We start from the raw sequence: 15615 nt of genomic DNA, 5'->3' as shown, positions 1-15615 counted from the left end.
TCTGCTTAATGAGAGCCAAGTTCACTGTAGTATTCTATATACTGTTTTATTACAGGCTTGTGCCTTAATTAAACAAAGCGAAAATTGCAGTAAAAAAGCGATGCCTTAAGCAGAAATTACCCCACTGTCTTACAGTAGCCAAAAGATTTCCTGGACGAGAATTCAGCCATCTGTTATTTTGAAAATTTTAAATGGTCCCGCAACACCCAAGAATTAGTATCAGTGGCATTCAATAAATCCTGTCAGCCCTATACAAACATTTTCGTTGAAACATTTCCGGAACTTCTGCTCATGAATTTTATTTGTTTTTGGCGACATATCAACTTCGGGTGTTACAAATATTGGTTGTGGTCCCATGACATTCCTGTCGCTGAGACACCACTGTAACTGTTGATCATGACAGTGATGAGTGAATGGCAATATATATGCCCCCTTACCGCGCAGGGTGTAGGCGTTCATGAAGAGAGGAGTGCATTCGCTCTTGCGCAGTTTCTTGTGTGGTGGAGGGCCCGAGAGGAAGCGCTCCTCCATGTCCTGGACGAAGAGGTCCTCTGGGGCTATCCGCTCCTTCTGCACCCCGGAAGGAGCGATGTAGATCTCGGGCCTGCAGCAGTGCCAACCAGGAGACCCTTGCATGTTTTGACGTTCAAAATGAAAGCAAAGACAAACTAAAGTCGAGGAAAGCCAAAACCAAAGCCCCATATGTGCCTCCGCTGAGATCCCTTCCGCAGAAGATACCCAACAGGAAGATTCCGGCATGCCCAAATCCAGTCACTTATTCTTGCACAGCCGATAAGTCACCACTTGCAAGAACCAAATGGCATCTGCCCTACGCATGTGCCATATGCTTTGCCATATGCATTTGCCATATGGCAGGTGCAAAAGCAATATGTGTGTTATTCTGTACGTTGTGTAGTATTTGCAGCTTTTTGGTGAAAAAGCACTACTGCACGAAAGCTAACCAGCTAATGAGCTTGTGCGAAGCTTGACCTTGAAGGTGATCTTGGTAAAACCTATCACAGCAACAGCACATGTGGAATTAAAATCCATTTTGCCGAACCCGGATTCGGACCTGTGGCAGTGCGAACAGATCAGCTTTGCTGGCCACTGCATGAGGGTACCATGCTATCACTGCAGCCTATCACGCCTCGTGTCAAACTGCAACACACTCTCACAGTGTGCATTGCACATCGCCGCCTTCATCAACTTCCATCTGTGGCGTGAACAAATCAGATCAGCTTAACCTCGATCAGAGCTTAACCCGAGTCTAATATCGTCTCCCAATGTGTTAATGACCAAGCAAAGCAAAACCATGAGCCAAGTGAGCTAAACACATGCTTTTCCACGTCTACTCAGATTAGCTAGTACATTAAAACCTTATGACTCTTTTACTGAAGTGTGCTACACCTAGCAATGATTCCATTGTGTCAGGTGAATTTTAGTCTACACCCATCAATGTTCGCTAGCAAATGCAATAAACAGCACTTCTCAAAACAGTATGTTTGGTTGCACGTCCTCTGTCACTTTTATGGAGGCGGATGACGGCAAACCAAAAAGGCAACATTATACAGAGACGCTACCAGTAGCACCATCTCGTGCCCGCCACAGAAATGAGCAAGGTGGGGATCCCTGAATTGCATACCGCCAAGAATCTTGCCTACGGCACTGCTGAGGGTAGGACTGGTAGGAGCAGGGGTGAAATCAAGGCTGATTTGAAGGTGCTTTCGTGACCGCTTTTGCTTAGCACTGTTAAAGCAGTCGTGAAAGCATCTTCAAATGAGCCACACATCTAAACCCCTCCCCATACCGCAGCTTCAAAGGTAAAGCAACTGTTCCTCAGAAAGTCCCCAGGTGGCGCCACCAGTATAAGTTATATGAAAGCTGAATGTGTTGAGTCGCTGATGATGTTAACATGGGTTTTCACTTAACTCTTACCAAATAAGGCAAGCACACCATTCAAACTTGGCATTGAAAAAGCAAGACTGTTTAAGCGAGAGAAACATTTCACGGTGCGTCTTTAGCACCGTAAAAGTCAGTTTGGCCTTTTTAGTTCTGAGAAAGACACGTGCACTGCTGAGAAAATTGGTTTTCAAAAATGGGACACTTATTCTTCCTCACACTCGCTTCAAAGTAGTGATGCCAGGGCCAATAAGGACTCCGTGATCACTGTTTGGAAGTGAACGGCAGCACAGCCTAGCCACAGTAAGAGAGCAGAAAAACTCTTTAAATGAAGCAGTTTGCTGGAAAACTGGTAGCTGACAACTGCATTTCATTTTTTCACCTTCCTCGGTCTTCAGTGAAAGCAGCACCACTGCCACTAGAATGCGGTAAACCATCTCCACAAACCAACTTCAATATCTGCTCAGTGCACCTTTAAAGAGGGTTCAATATTCTTACTCCATGAGAATGACTGGCTATCAGCTAACCCAGTGTTACAATACTACGTGTGCAATTCTGTCTTTTGTAGCAAAGTGAGGTTTTTAAATGCTTCTACAAACCAAGCAACCTCTGGCACTCTTAATGTCCAGCTCCTGGGTCCAGCCATGAGCATTAACTGTCGCCATTAGGAATGCGATTGCATGTCTAGCAGATTCACCATGCAGTCACTTACCCATGCCTGATGCTGACACCTCCACCCGTGCCGGTGACCCACCCTAGCTGGTAGAATTGGCGACACAGCTCGGGGATCAGGTTTCGAGGGTGTTCCTGGACAAAGCCGAAGGGGAACGAACCCACATTTGTGATGGCCAACTAACCGTACATACCACAATCTGATGCGAATCCAGTTCACAGCAAACAAAAACAACAAAAGCAAACAAAACAAGAAATCTAATTCAGCCATGGTTATTCCCCATTTATGTGCTGCCCCCTGTGATTTCACGCTAGCAGGTCAAAACGGATTGGTCAAGGAGGAGAATCAGTCAACGTCATTAGCTGGAGGGGCTCCTTTGAGAGGCATTTATCACTTTGGTCTTGGGTTGTATCCGACTACGGTACTTGAGCAGCTGCGACAACGTACACGCAGGATCCAATAGTGAAAACAATGAACACAGCCCACTTCAGTAAGCAGCTGCAATTAAAAAAAAAAAAACTTGGGGGACATCTAACACATCTTAAGAGTGGAATGGGGCAGTATTAGAGGTCCCCATTGCTGCTACTGTGGTGTAGACAAAGCCAAGAACTGGTTAGAACCAGATTTTTCCATTTTTTATAGCTTCCCTTTCTTTTTTTTCTTCCGTGGGAAGGTTGTAATGGCGTCAAAAGGTCCGCGACCTCCCTAGAAATCATTAATTTAATACCCACCTGCCCCTGCGATAACGTCACAAGGTCACGAGACCTCTCTCCATTAATCATCAAATTTCGTGACACGCCGCCTTTTTTGCGGAACGTGGACTCGAATGCTATCGCGTTTAAACCTAGGACCAACGCTGATCATCTTGCATGAAAGGGCATGCACTTTGCGACCGCCTACGATGGCGCGTGAAGATCAACCAAATTTCGTATGAAATACATCTTTTCTGCATTGCTCAGTGAAGGTGCTGAATAATCTACTATTAATGTGGCATTATGAACATAATTATCGATATGACAAGCATTTCCTTTAACAAAAGAGCACCGTTTTTGTTTGCAAATTAGATGAGCGCGGACGGATACCTGCATCTAAAAGGAAGATCTAGCATTTGCACTGCGCACCTGAAGTATGGGCAGGCCCGAAAACGATTGCACAGGCGCTTATCCACGGCATTGACGTCATGGCATGTGTACAGCAACTTGCATCACACTTGTTTAAAACGGGATAAAGTGACGTCTCCTATAATTCAAGCATGCAGTGGGCTCGATTCACGCGGCATCGCTCGCAGCGCCGGATCACAATTAAGTGCGGCTCTCCTAGCTTCGATCGTCCTCCAGCCTCTCCAACCCGCGATGCGTTATCGCATGCGGTATCACCCGATTTGACGCCGGTGAGATGCTATCATTTACGGATCAGCACACCGTCCCGGCGCCAGTATTACTACTCTGCAACCGCAAAGACCGAACATGCGCATCACTGGCCACCGCAGATCCGCGCGCGCCCTTGCAACCCACCATCGCGAGTATCAGACGACGCGATCTGTGAAGAATCAACTTGACCGTACCTCGTCGGGCACGGCGTCGGGTGTGCCGGCAGTCATCGCTGGCTGTCGATGGATGGACGGGGACACCGCACAAACAACTAACGCGACAACACAACCGGCGAACACTGCACACCTCGGACGAGCTAAGCGCGATACTCGAGGGTCGTCAGCTGATGTCTAACTGCGCGCGCCGACTATCGAGAGCCGCCTCGCCGTACGCTTTCCTCCTCTCCCAAAACACGCAGATTTTAAAACGGCAGCGACAAAAAAGAAAAAAAAGGAGAAACAAAGAAAAGAGGAAAATGAACAGGAATATCGTTGCGCGGGACCGCAAGCCTAGAAAATTACAGCGCTGCTGCTTTCGAACCCGAAGTACTTGCATCGTAATTACCCTGGTCGCTCCAGTGCAAATGCCTCGTCCAGCGACGCAGCTATAGTCTCTCGTCAAAATGCCGACCTTTTCGGACTCGCGCATAACCGAGAAAGAAAAAAAAAAGGTGACTGAAGCTTTCGATACGGAATAAAACTACGGGCTTCATAACTGCACACAGGCCGCGTCGTCTGCTTTTACCGGAAATCCTTGCAGGCAATGCGAACTTCCGGAAGATACGCGGGAAATTTAAAAGTTGTGAACCGGCCCGCGTCCTACCGCCGTTTCACCCCAGCCGAAAAATGGAAACAAAGAAATAACCACGTTACGCAAGCGTGTCTAAATCTATTACAGCACCGGACCAAAAGTACGCAATACAGCTACATTTTTTTTAATTCTGAATTCACGCAAGGGCGAGCCAACCTACCTGCCAGGACGTGACGGGTGGTGACGGCTGTATGACGGCCGCGGCTCGAGCTGCAGCAGCGGCGTCCCGCATCTTCTGCTCGTGGCTCTTGGGCTTGGCCTTGCGCTTGGGCATGGGCTTGATGAGCAGCACGGGCAGCTCGGCCACCGGTGCCGCGGTGGTCACACCTGCCGCAGCACCTGCCACATCAACAACAGCCGAGCTCAGCCTGAAAGCACAACTCTTGAACGAAGCCGCAAACGCCCGTCGAAGCAAGTCCTCCAACATGTGGCATCAACCTATCATCATGATGTTACATAATGCTACGGTCAACTGCCTTGCACCTACCATTGAATTGCTTTCTGGTGCACGTTTGCAGGCGCAAAAGGTTGACTGAAATGTCATGACAACATTTATGTCGATGCCAAGGTTGGAGAACATCCTTTGAGGGACATTCGCCGCTTCATTGTTGATTTATATGTGGCTACAGGATACCTTCCTGAAGATGACAGCATATGAAGAAATTATGTGGATAACAATAAACAAAGTGCTGTGTTCATGTCATCATTCCTTTGCCTCTGTCCATGTTCTTCCTTTGAACATGTTTCGGCTGTGACACTGAAGATGGGCCCCAACTATATACTGCAACTAGTCTTTCTGGCAAATGAGTGGAAATAATGGAGCTGAAAAACGTCCTTTCTTCTACGCAGCAGAACATAGTCCCCACTCGCAGTAAATAGCTTACACTTCAAAAACAAAGTATGTTTTCAATATTCATTATTTTAAGTCATATTCCTATCGTAACTGCCAAATTTCAGCATTAGGAAGCCAAAGAAAAGCAGTTTCCATAAGTACAACAAATTTGCTAGGCATGTCTTGTTACGAGAAGCTTCCACAGATGGCGCCAGCTAAACCGGTGACAGAGTGGAGTTGCCATGGAGAGAGCAAATCATACAGTGGCCAGGCACACCATCGCGAAACCAAACTATTTGGCAGAATTACACATTTATGGAAGGTCTGGCCCTGCAGTTTTCCCTGCAATTCCAAAAATAGACTGTCGCTGAGTGTAGTCCAATCGTCCACCTTAATTGGTACACATTCAGTTTAGTCTACAGCAAGACAGAATCTGCTCCTAGGTATACATTGGTTTCTTGATCTACCACAATATTTCACATCCTTTATAGTCACTCAACCTTTGTGAATTTCCCAACCATGTCACTTCATCCAATTCCTTTCTGCCAGCCCCCACTCCACTTCTCTGGCATCACACACTGAGCAGCCACTTCTTGTTCTGTGTGGTACATGTCCTGTCCAAGCCTAATGCTGGCTTTGTCTAAACCATTCTGGCTTTGTCTGGCTTTGTCTAAACCAGGTTTCTGGTATCAGCGGCTAAACAGCTTCCAAAGTCTATCGTGCTTTTTCAGGAGATTTTTTGTAATTTTGATTCAAATACGCAGTATGTTATACATGTATTTACCTACATATACACCATAAAATGTTGTTGCATGTTTATGTGGGCCCAGAGGCTTGTAGCAGCGAGCATAGAAAAAACCCACAAGGGAACCACCGAAGCTTGAGAACAAACTTTTGCTCAGGTTTGACAAGGATATATAGTTCCAACTAGCTGAGCTATCCGCCCTTCTGGTAACAACCACCCTCTTCCTTACCTGCCCCAACTGACACAGCCACAGCTGCAGAGCCGTTGTTCACCTCCGCGCCAGCCGCAGCAGCCTCCGCCAGTGCCTGTTGCCGCAACTCGCTCATACGCTCCTCAAACTTGAGCCGCATGTATCGGCGGTCCTTGACCAGCCGCACGTTGGCTGACCGCTGCACGTGCGCCTGGATCAGGGGCAGTGGAAGCTCAAACAGCGACTGCATGTCCCGTTGCACGCTCTGCGGACCACGCTCGGCCACATAGCGCACCACCAACTCTTCGGCTAGCGACTCAGAGAGCAGGGCACGGCCATTCTTGAGCAGGATGCCCTTGGACGGACGGCCAAGCTGCTCCTGGAGGTCCACCAGGTCTGCAGCAGTGGCACAATGGCACATGCGTGCCGTTCTTGTTTCCAGGCTTGGTCGCTACATTTCTACTTGCAGGCATGCTAATTACAATTTCGGTTTTAGACTTGTTTCGATGCATGTCATCTTATTAGCAAAGATGACGTTTGTTCTGAAAATGGAGCGGCTCAGCATTTTCTATGTCTGTAACAAGCCAAAACCCTTTGAAGATTTCTGAAGGCTGGTGCCTATTTCCACAAATTCGACCCCACTTTTGCCTCCATTTCTTTACCTCTGCAAGCCTCTAAAGCACACTAATGGCCACACACAGGAAAGGACGTTCTTGACAAAAATAAAACTGAGAGATGCAGGTGAATACGCACAGATGAAGTGCTCGCAGTACTGATTTATTTATTTATTCAAAAACCTACGGCGTCTGTGCAGATATTTAAGTGGCAGAGGAGATGAACTGAAGTTGGCCTTTATTGAAATATTGATAAAATACTGCATTTCGATGACAGATGCTGCTTACTCTGAAAAAGATGTTTTTATGACCTAGAAAAAGTTTTAAAAAAATCACAGGGTGGTTACTAGTGCATAATGCAAATGTTTGAGTGTCAGATGTTGTGTGATAGCAAAGAATCCTTTAATAGACATACTCTATCTTTTCCTCATGATGTGACGACCAGAGGTGAATCCGGGCTTGTTCAGGACTGCACTCTGCAGTGGACTTCGGTAGCTTTCAAGCAAACCAGCTCCTACAGCTGAGGTGGACACCCAACTCACAAGGCCATCCGTCACTTCCGAACCTCTATCCCTTTCCTTAATCTCCTTTAAATGTGGAGAGGGAATTTCCCTCTCTCCCATTTGCCACCTGGTCCCTTCTGAATCTCTATCCCTTTCCCTAATCTCCCTTGAATGTGGAGAGGGAATTTCCCTCTCTCCCATTTGCCACCTGCCAACCGAGGAAAGTGGAAGGTGGCACTGTGGACACCATCGCCAATGGCGAGCTAGTAAATGATAACACTCTATAATGAATCACAAATGTCGCCACAACCAGCCATTTTTGCAAGCAAGTGGTGGTGATGGGTTTCTGTGGGCAGATCCTTAGTCTCAGGCTATAGAGATATTCACTACCGAACGGTGATCAGCACAGACCTACACTGGCCTTGACGTAACAAACCTGAATCAAAACCAAGGTGCCATGTTAGCAAAGTTTGAGCTTCTCGGCAGAAAAGGGTTTCATTCTGATGCTATTTCCTTGACACTTCAAAATCGCTAATGTTAGATCAAGAACATTACGACACACCAACAATTTTGCCCTTCCACGAACTTTACGAATTACAGTAAAAGAACACCAGCATATGCATTGCATCCCTTTAAAAACTCCGTTAAGACTCCACCACAACTTCTTTTAACAAGATAAAAAAGCCCGTTACAAATTGGCTTGAGTCAGATGAAAGTCGCATCTTGCAAGTGTTTGCTTTCAATATTCCCTCGTTATGCAAGTACAGTGCACTTGTGGTGCGTCTTTCTTTCAAGCTCACATTACGCCTGCATCATGGCCTTTTTTCTTACATCTTAAACCAAGTGTTGCTCTCTGTATGCCTTATGTACGTAATTTGCCTTTTGACTATTTTTTTAATTTTTTTCCTCCCTTGTTCCCCGACATTAGTTTTAAAAATGTATCCATACTGCATTAGCTCTAGACTTGTAACGCTTGATTTCTCTCACACTGAGAAACTTTGATTTCTTCTATGTTACATAAGCAATGTATATAATGACGGCCTTAATAGTCGGATGTGCAAAAAAAAACTTCGATTTACTCGTTCTGTTTTTTTTTTCATTTTTTATGTTTACATGCTTAACTAACCGCTCTGCCCCGCCCACAAGCGACAACGCTTCGAGCTGGCTTATAACTGTATGCAAGACTGGAAATACACATTATTCGATTTTTGAAACCCAATTTTCTCGGCAATAAATACATTCTTGCCACCGAATAAACATACACCATAGCCAGCAAGAGGCATAAAATTGACGAATAAAGATTGGATGAAGTTGTCATGTAAGGTGGACACAAGCAGAAACATCACAGCTTACGCAGCACATTTAGAATCGACGTCAACAAAGAGATAAGAGATCCGACCTTTAGAGCTATGATGTATAGATCAGAGGTATGCCTTGGTTATTTACATCCTTAAGTCACATGACAACAGAGAGAGTGTGGAGGAAATTTTCAAAGCAAACTGCACCTAAATTATTTGAATGAAAAATTTTTGAAATTTTTAAATGAACAGGACGGGATGGCATGGGGATGATTTCCACAAGCAAGACGTTCCACTCGTGTATCATCATTTGGAAAAACAGCTGCGCCCACGTACATATACATCATGCACTCATATTAGTGTACTAAATTTAAAGAGCGGTCAGTACATATACGTCAGACAGATGTATCTCTCTTTATCAATGCCTTTTCTAGACTTGGCTATGTTAGAACACAGTGATAACTGTAGGCATTTTTCTATTTTCGTGTTCTACTTTTGAGAGTATGCACATCACTGGTGTATCGGATCCATGAAACAGTTTCGCAACAGACCTTTCACTTGAGAGAAACCAGTTCAGTCTGTTGCCCATTCTAGAATTAACAAATGCTATCCTGACTGTTTTTACCATGGATAATCCTGCAGACACTGTTATGTAGTTACTGCCGCAGCCAAAGCAAGCAGACATTAATACCAACTATATGCCAGTACATCTAGTCGCAACTGTCTGTGTGAACTTGCTACTATGGGTGCTGTATAGATATACGCCATAAATTAAATTCACATCTATTTACAAAAACAATAAGAAAATTCAATCAGTACTGTACGTCTTTAGTTCGCTTCAGGTACGGTGCTCAAAGAAAAACTGCAAAGCCACACCATGTGCGATTACGGGCAATAATACTGGTGTCTTAGCAAGACAAGGCCTTCTATTTATGTGACAACAACTGACAGGGAAACGAAATAATTCCTGCCTCAGAGCGTGCATAGCTTTGCCCGGAGGCAAGAATGCATGCAAACAATTTCGGTAAGAGCATTTTTATCATATTAGGAGTAACGAAAGAACAAACAAGACCTACGCATACACGCCCTAAACACAATTCAGCGGTAACCAAAGTAAACACATAATATAGGCGACTGGAAGCTTCACCTGCTACGTAGATCTATATGCGAACTGTGTGCGAGACATATCGCAAGGTCCAGCCGAGAGCCAGGCGAATGTTTTTGTCCAGGGGATAGCAACTGTGGCTTCAGATCTTCACTGTTTTCTTTTCTAGCAGCTCAGTTCGCAAGTTGCGCGTAAACTAATCTCTGCGTTATCTGTGAAATCGGCGCAAATCCGAGCGTTCTTCTCGATCGTCATTTGATTCAGCAGGTGTGAGCTAGGGTGAAATCCACATATCAGCAGCCATTATCATCTTCAGAAACCACCAGTTCTCTGCTTGCAACTCCCGAAGATTAAAAACGCCGAAAAACTCTCTAAAAAGTTTGCAGACGAGCAAACGACTAGCAGACGCCTCGACTCCAAGCTAACACAGCATCGATACAGGTATTGGGGCACTTGCCGGACGCGCGCGATGACACAAGTAAAGTAAAATGCTTCGCGCTGATATCACTAAGCGAAATCACCGTTAACTACCACAGTGCATAGAGTGGGAATATGCATTATCGGAAAACCTTAACAAAAGCAATCGCAAGCTACTGGCGCGACCGCTTTCGAGTTCAGGTAGCAGACAGCAGAGAGACCAGCCCCCCTTATGCAGGTATTAGGTTTAGCGACGACGCCGCACTAAAGCGCACCCACCTACAAATTCGCGGCCATGTGTTCTCCAGTACTTGCGAGCCTTTTCGCTGACTGTCAGAAGGCTGGCCACTTTTCCGCTCTCGAGTCTCTCTTCCATGAGCAGGAGAATTTCGTCGTAAATGTCCTCGGCGATCGGCGGCTTGCACCGATCGCGGAAGCGCGCCACTTTCGGCGTCACCACAGCGTCCATGATTTGCGCCATTTCGCGGAAGTTTCTTTGCTGGTTGCTGGGCCGGAGGCTGTAACTAGACATTTGCGACTCTTCACGTAGGTCTCGATAAACAGTAAACTTTCGCTTGGAACATGCTGCGGAACACGCCGAACAGCGATAGGTTTAAGGACACGACAACGCCGGACTCCATCCGGACCATAGCCTCCTCTATTTCTCTGTGCTTGTTCAATGGTGGCTGGGGCCGTTGCCAGGCGCCGTTCGCGCAAGTACGCAAATCCGCTCCCAGGTAGCGCGCGCAGCCCTGTGAGCAGACGACGCAGCAGTTTTACGAAGCGTAGAAAACGTCGCGCTTTGTTACAGCGCAGCTTCCATTTTCTCCAAACATACATAACGTGGGAGAATGGTTACGATGTTGGCTACCCATAGATTGTTTTCATACATATACAAGCGTGCGTAAATGAGTAGCATTAGTATAAGACTTTATTCAGTCACAAAACATTAGGCGCCTAGGGTGTCGATGGCCTGCTGCACGAGTAGGCGCTGTCCGGACCCCGTAGAGTATCTGTTACGGGTCCAATTGGACTTATTTTCGGAAATGTGGCGGAGAGTTTGAAGGTTGCTTCGCTTCCGCCACCGGTTGGCCCGGTATTGCACTACCTCCGGGATCGGCCTTGTCTTTAGCGCGACTTCACTATCCTGTCTTTCTATCCCATCTTTCAACTCTCCTACCATCTGCACGTCGTAGCGATTGTGGCTCGGCTTGAGCCAGTGAGCAGGCCTGTGCACTTTCCTTTTCTTTCTTCCTGGCAACGACAGACAGACAGCAGGCGATGTTCACCCTCAGCTCCAAGCCAGTCCAGCTAGTATGAGAGTGTGTGAAAGAAACCCCATTGCAGAGCAGCAGGGCAGTAGAATAGACAATGGGAGAGGTTGGCATAAAGCAGCAGATGAGTCGGAACATGAAAGATCGCGACGGAATTTGTATACGTAACCTGTTCCTAGCCATTTTTTTTTCCTTTTTCTCTTAACTTGCTCCTGGCTTCTTAACTTGTTTATTTCTGTCGTCAGCCATTTATATTCTGTGTTGTATATTTTTTCAAGTTTCCGTTGATGAATTCTCGCCCGACCCCTCTTATGTAATGCCCGCATTGGGCGTTTAGTGTATTAAAATATATAAATAAAATAAATGAAATTGTGAACACGACAGCCGGGGCATACTGATATCATGCAGCTGCGGCATAGTTACGACCCCAAGGTGAACTTTTCGTTTGTTGACTTCATCACCGGCGATATGCTATTCAGTTTGCTAGATTCTACAAAAAAGCACACTAGCATTAGAACCCTTAAGTTACGTAATCAAAACAAAAACATTACATTAGAGTATATCTCATGGATTAAGAGCGTGCCTCTGAACATCATTCCACGTACCGAAGATGTTTTTTGCGGGCTAATTTGTCAGCGTTTCTTATCTGCGTTTTTACTGCCGACTTTTGCCTGGTAATGATGCAATGGAACCAAAAGACAAGGCACATCTAGTCGACATACGAGAACTTTACTGTCCGTAGCGGAGAGTCGGCAATGACATTGCGAGACAGGCAACTTGTAGTAGTACGGACAACGGACGTGCAATGCAGAACGACAGCCTGCCGTTTTATCAAAGCACCACCGCTCCGGGGCTTCTTAGCAGGTGGTTGCATATACTCTGGATAGTTCAGAAACACGGTTAGGGGTCGCACCTCTTTTAAGCTTCCTAGTCTTGCATCCTTCTTCGAAGTTGTCAAGCAGGAGACGTTTGCTGCAAACGACCGAATAGTGTGATGTGGTATTCGGCACCCAGTCCTTTATTGATATCACTTGCAGCCACTTCACTCACAAATCGTGGTCACTAGGAATTTCATAAAATGAAACCCCTGGCACTTTCCGCTTCGCGTCTGATTTGCATCGCGGCGCACAGCAGTATGCCATATTGATTGAAAACTTTGTTTCCACCAAAATAGGAGGCTCCCCTACTCTCCTACTGAGGTACGCAGGCCCAAGCAGGGGGCCGAGACTCCGCAACTATAATAAAAGCGTGCGAGAATGCATTGATTCTTCGCTGCTTCAGCCGTCAGGCGGATGGCTTCTTTTTGGTCTTCAGGGTTTTCGCTTTGAAGGAGGGACTCCCAAGCTTCTAGCTCATGGCACACGCGAAACGATGCGTAGACACAACGCAAACAAAACGCCAAGCGATACCTACGGTCGCCGCACCCGCACGTGCCTTGTCAGGGCTGGCAGCGCCGCCCCGCGGTAGAATTTGGCAGAGGGGCGTTGCCTTCAGACGGCGCTTCAGCAGCCTTTGAGCAGGCACCGAAAAATAGAGGAGGCTATGTCCGTACACGACAACTTCTTTCCCCTGCCGCAACAAAAGTGCGGCGCTGTGCATGACACATATTCATGGGGTTCAAATGCTAGGCTATTATAAACCGTAGCTCTTCCTCACTCGCTTTTTTAAACCCGAGAGGCGCCTATGCTTTGCGCCGAAGGCCACGGCTGCCGCGGCTGTACAATGTCAGTACGAAACCCGGCCGCGTTTGGGAGGTGAACCGCAAAAGGCGCCCATGTGTTATGCAACGTCAATGCACGTTAGAGGACTGCATCCATCTTTTTTATTGCGTGTTTTCTTCTTTCAAATAATGCGTTAGACATTATAATGCGTAGATAAACGCGTGGTATTCACGTGCGACCGCTAAATAATTTATAATTGAATTCCTTCTCTCCTGTTGTTTCGGTTTCATCAACCGAACGATGGATTTGGCCTCTAGTTGGTGCATGGAGGAAGAAAAACTCAGAAGAGGCCCTCGCTAACCTTACCGTCGCTGTCCGAGCTGAACGTAAAAAAGTATGCCGGAAGTCATGTGTTTTCACAAAGACTGCTGTGACTCTTTGGCCGACGGCGCAGCCAATAGTAACGCTGGGCGCAGCGGTGTCGTCTGCTGCACATGCGCAAGTGCGCTGAGACGGCGGCCAAGATGGAAGGAAGCAGGTGGGAGCCAACTTCAAAAAATGCGACGTAACCGCCTCCACTCTTTTGTTTCCTTCCTCCAAGAGTTGGTGTTTAGGTCAGGTGATAACCTGGAAAAACTAATTTACCAAGGAAGGAGGAAACTATTTCCTTCCTTCATGTAATTTATTAACTTATACGTAGTTTTAGTTCACTAGAACACTTATACCCCTGTCACACGGGCACTTTCGATCCTCATTGAGCTCGAACTGCATCGAGATTTTCGAGCACGCTCGAAACATCCGGTGCTACACGGGCATTTTCATGCTCATTGAGAAGTTTCCCTCATGTGTGACAGGTGGCGCCAAATGTTCCGCCGACAGCCATAACAAGGCGATATCCGGCAACACTGTGCAGTCGGGGGCAGCGGCAGCCAAATCTGTAGCCAAATCGGTACATTGCGTATCTGCGCCAGGTTTTTGGTTTTTGTGGAGCACCTCTGCTGCTGTGCGATGCAACCCAAGGGCCCGCAACCCCTCCGCGATTTCTGCATAGACTGCGGCGTTTCTCTTCTGGCGCCGCAAATTATTTAGGCGGTCCTGCCAGCAGTCGAGGAGAGCGGCTGTCTCGCGCTCGCTCCAGTTTCCGCGCCGACGAGGAGGAGGGCGCCATCTTTGTTTACACTGACGGCGAAGCTTGGAGCGTGGTGTAGAGATTATTTTCAAATGTTTGCATATAAGCAGGCATAGCACCTGAAAAGTGTTCTGTATTACATTTTAATCAATTACAACAACAACAATTGTGCTTTGGTTTTGTTAACTTGTGTTTATTTTTATAGCTTCATGAGAGCGAGAGTGTTCTCGATTGTGCTTGGAACCTCAAGCACTCTTGAGGAATCGGCATCGAGTCAAGCAGGATCGAGCTCGATTGCGCTTGAAAGTGGCCGTGTGACAACCGTCGATCTGCATTGAGTTCGATGAGCATTGACTCAATGAGGATCGAAAGTGCCCGTGTGACAGGGGTATTAAACCGGCCTCTTTCAAGAGCTGGAATGACAAAAAATGACCTATCGGCAATTATGCCGCAGATTTTTCAGTCCTCACGTCGCCTAAACATCAACTACATGTCACAGTTGTCGTCCGGCAGTTGAAACGGAAACATCGTAAAGAAGAAAATCCATTACATAGTATTGAGCTGTCGTAGAAGAATACAACGGGGTGCTCTATGTATGCCAATATATCTAACGAATCGTTTGAAAGAAGAAAACATGCAAGCAAAAATTTGTTGTCTCTTTAAAGATCCATAGGTTCTTAAAATTATTTCAGAGTTCTCCAATACGGCACATATATGTGTCACCTGTAAATGGCAACTCCGACATATTGTACCTGGTCTAATTTTACTGAAGCTCCCGCGGTATGTTTCCCGTAGTTTTCAGGTCCTTTGCGCAAAGGTTCGCCGCGGGGTGGTGTTTCATTGCAACGCAAATCAATTTTAAAATTTCCAATTTGGTGGCCTCAATCGGGGAAATTTTTACGGGCGAATTTGCATGTGTGCCGTAACTGGACGCACGGCCGTCGATATTTTTGCTGCGTTTGCTGAAGGGCAAAATTTCAAGCGGGCTTTTGGCAATTTCAGAGAAATAATAACTTATGCTCTCACAGTTGACAGCTTAGCCAATCAACGCGCACACGTTAGGTTTTGTGGCAGTATCCGTTATGTCATAGGACG

The 15615-nt window shown here is 46.5% G+C and overlaps 1 protein-coding gene and 1 pseudogene across 1 annotated transcript in view; one reads left to right on the top strand and one right to left on the bottom strand.

The window, feature by feature from the left end:
• LOC144101531 (uncharacterized) overlaps nucleotides 1-11144 on the bottom strand; it is a 33543-nt gene extending 22399 nt beyond the window's left edge. Inside the window, exons 1-5 of the mRNA XM_077634700.1 lie at nucleotides 10736-11144; nucleotides 6559-6915; nucleotides 4913-5091; nucleotides 2612-2706; nucleotides 438-604 (exon numbers count right to left, since the gene is read on the bottom strand). Of these exons, the coding sequence (XP_077490826.1) occupies nucleotides 438-604; nucleotides 2612-2706; nucleotides 4913-5091; nucleotides 6559-6915; nucleotides 10736-10988 (1051 nt within the window). The 5' untranslated portion in view covers nucleotides 10989-11144. The remainder of the gene's footprint in view (nucleotides 1-437; nucleotides 605-2611; nucleotides 2707-4912; nucleotides 5092-6558; nucleotides 6916-10735) is intronic.
• Nucleotides 11145-11443: 299 nt separating this feature from the next.
• Nucleotides 11444-11586, top strand: LOC144102824 (U2 spliceosomal RNA; annotated as a pseudogene).
• The last annotated feature ends 4029 nt before the right edge of the window (nucleotides 11587-15615 follow it).

The sequence above is a fragment of the Amblyomma americanum genome, chromosome 8, assembly GCF_052857255.1.
Source record: "Amblyomma americanum isolate KBUSLIRL-KWMA chromosome 8, ASM5285725v1, whole genome shotgun sequence".
Taxonomy (NCBI): domain Eukaryota; kingdom Metazoa; phylum Arthropoda; class Arachnida; order Ixodida; family Ixodidae; genus Amblyomma; species Amblyomma americanum.
The sequence above is the reverse complement of the archived record's forward strand: the minus strand, read 5'-3'. Positions and strand labels throughout refer to the sequence as shown.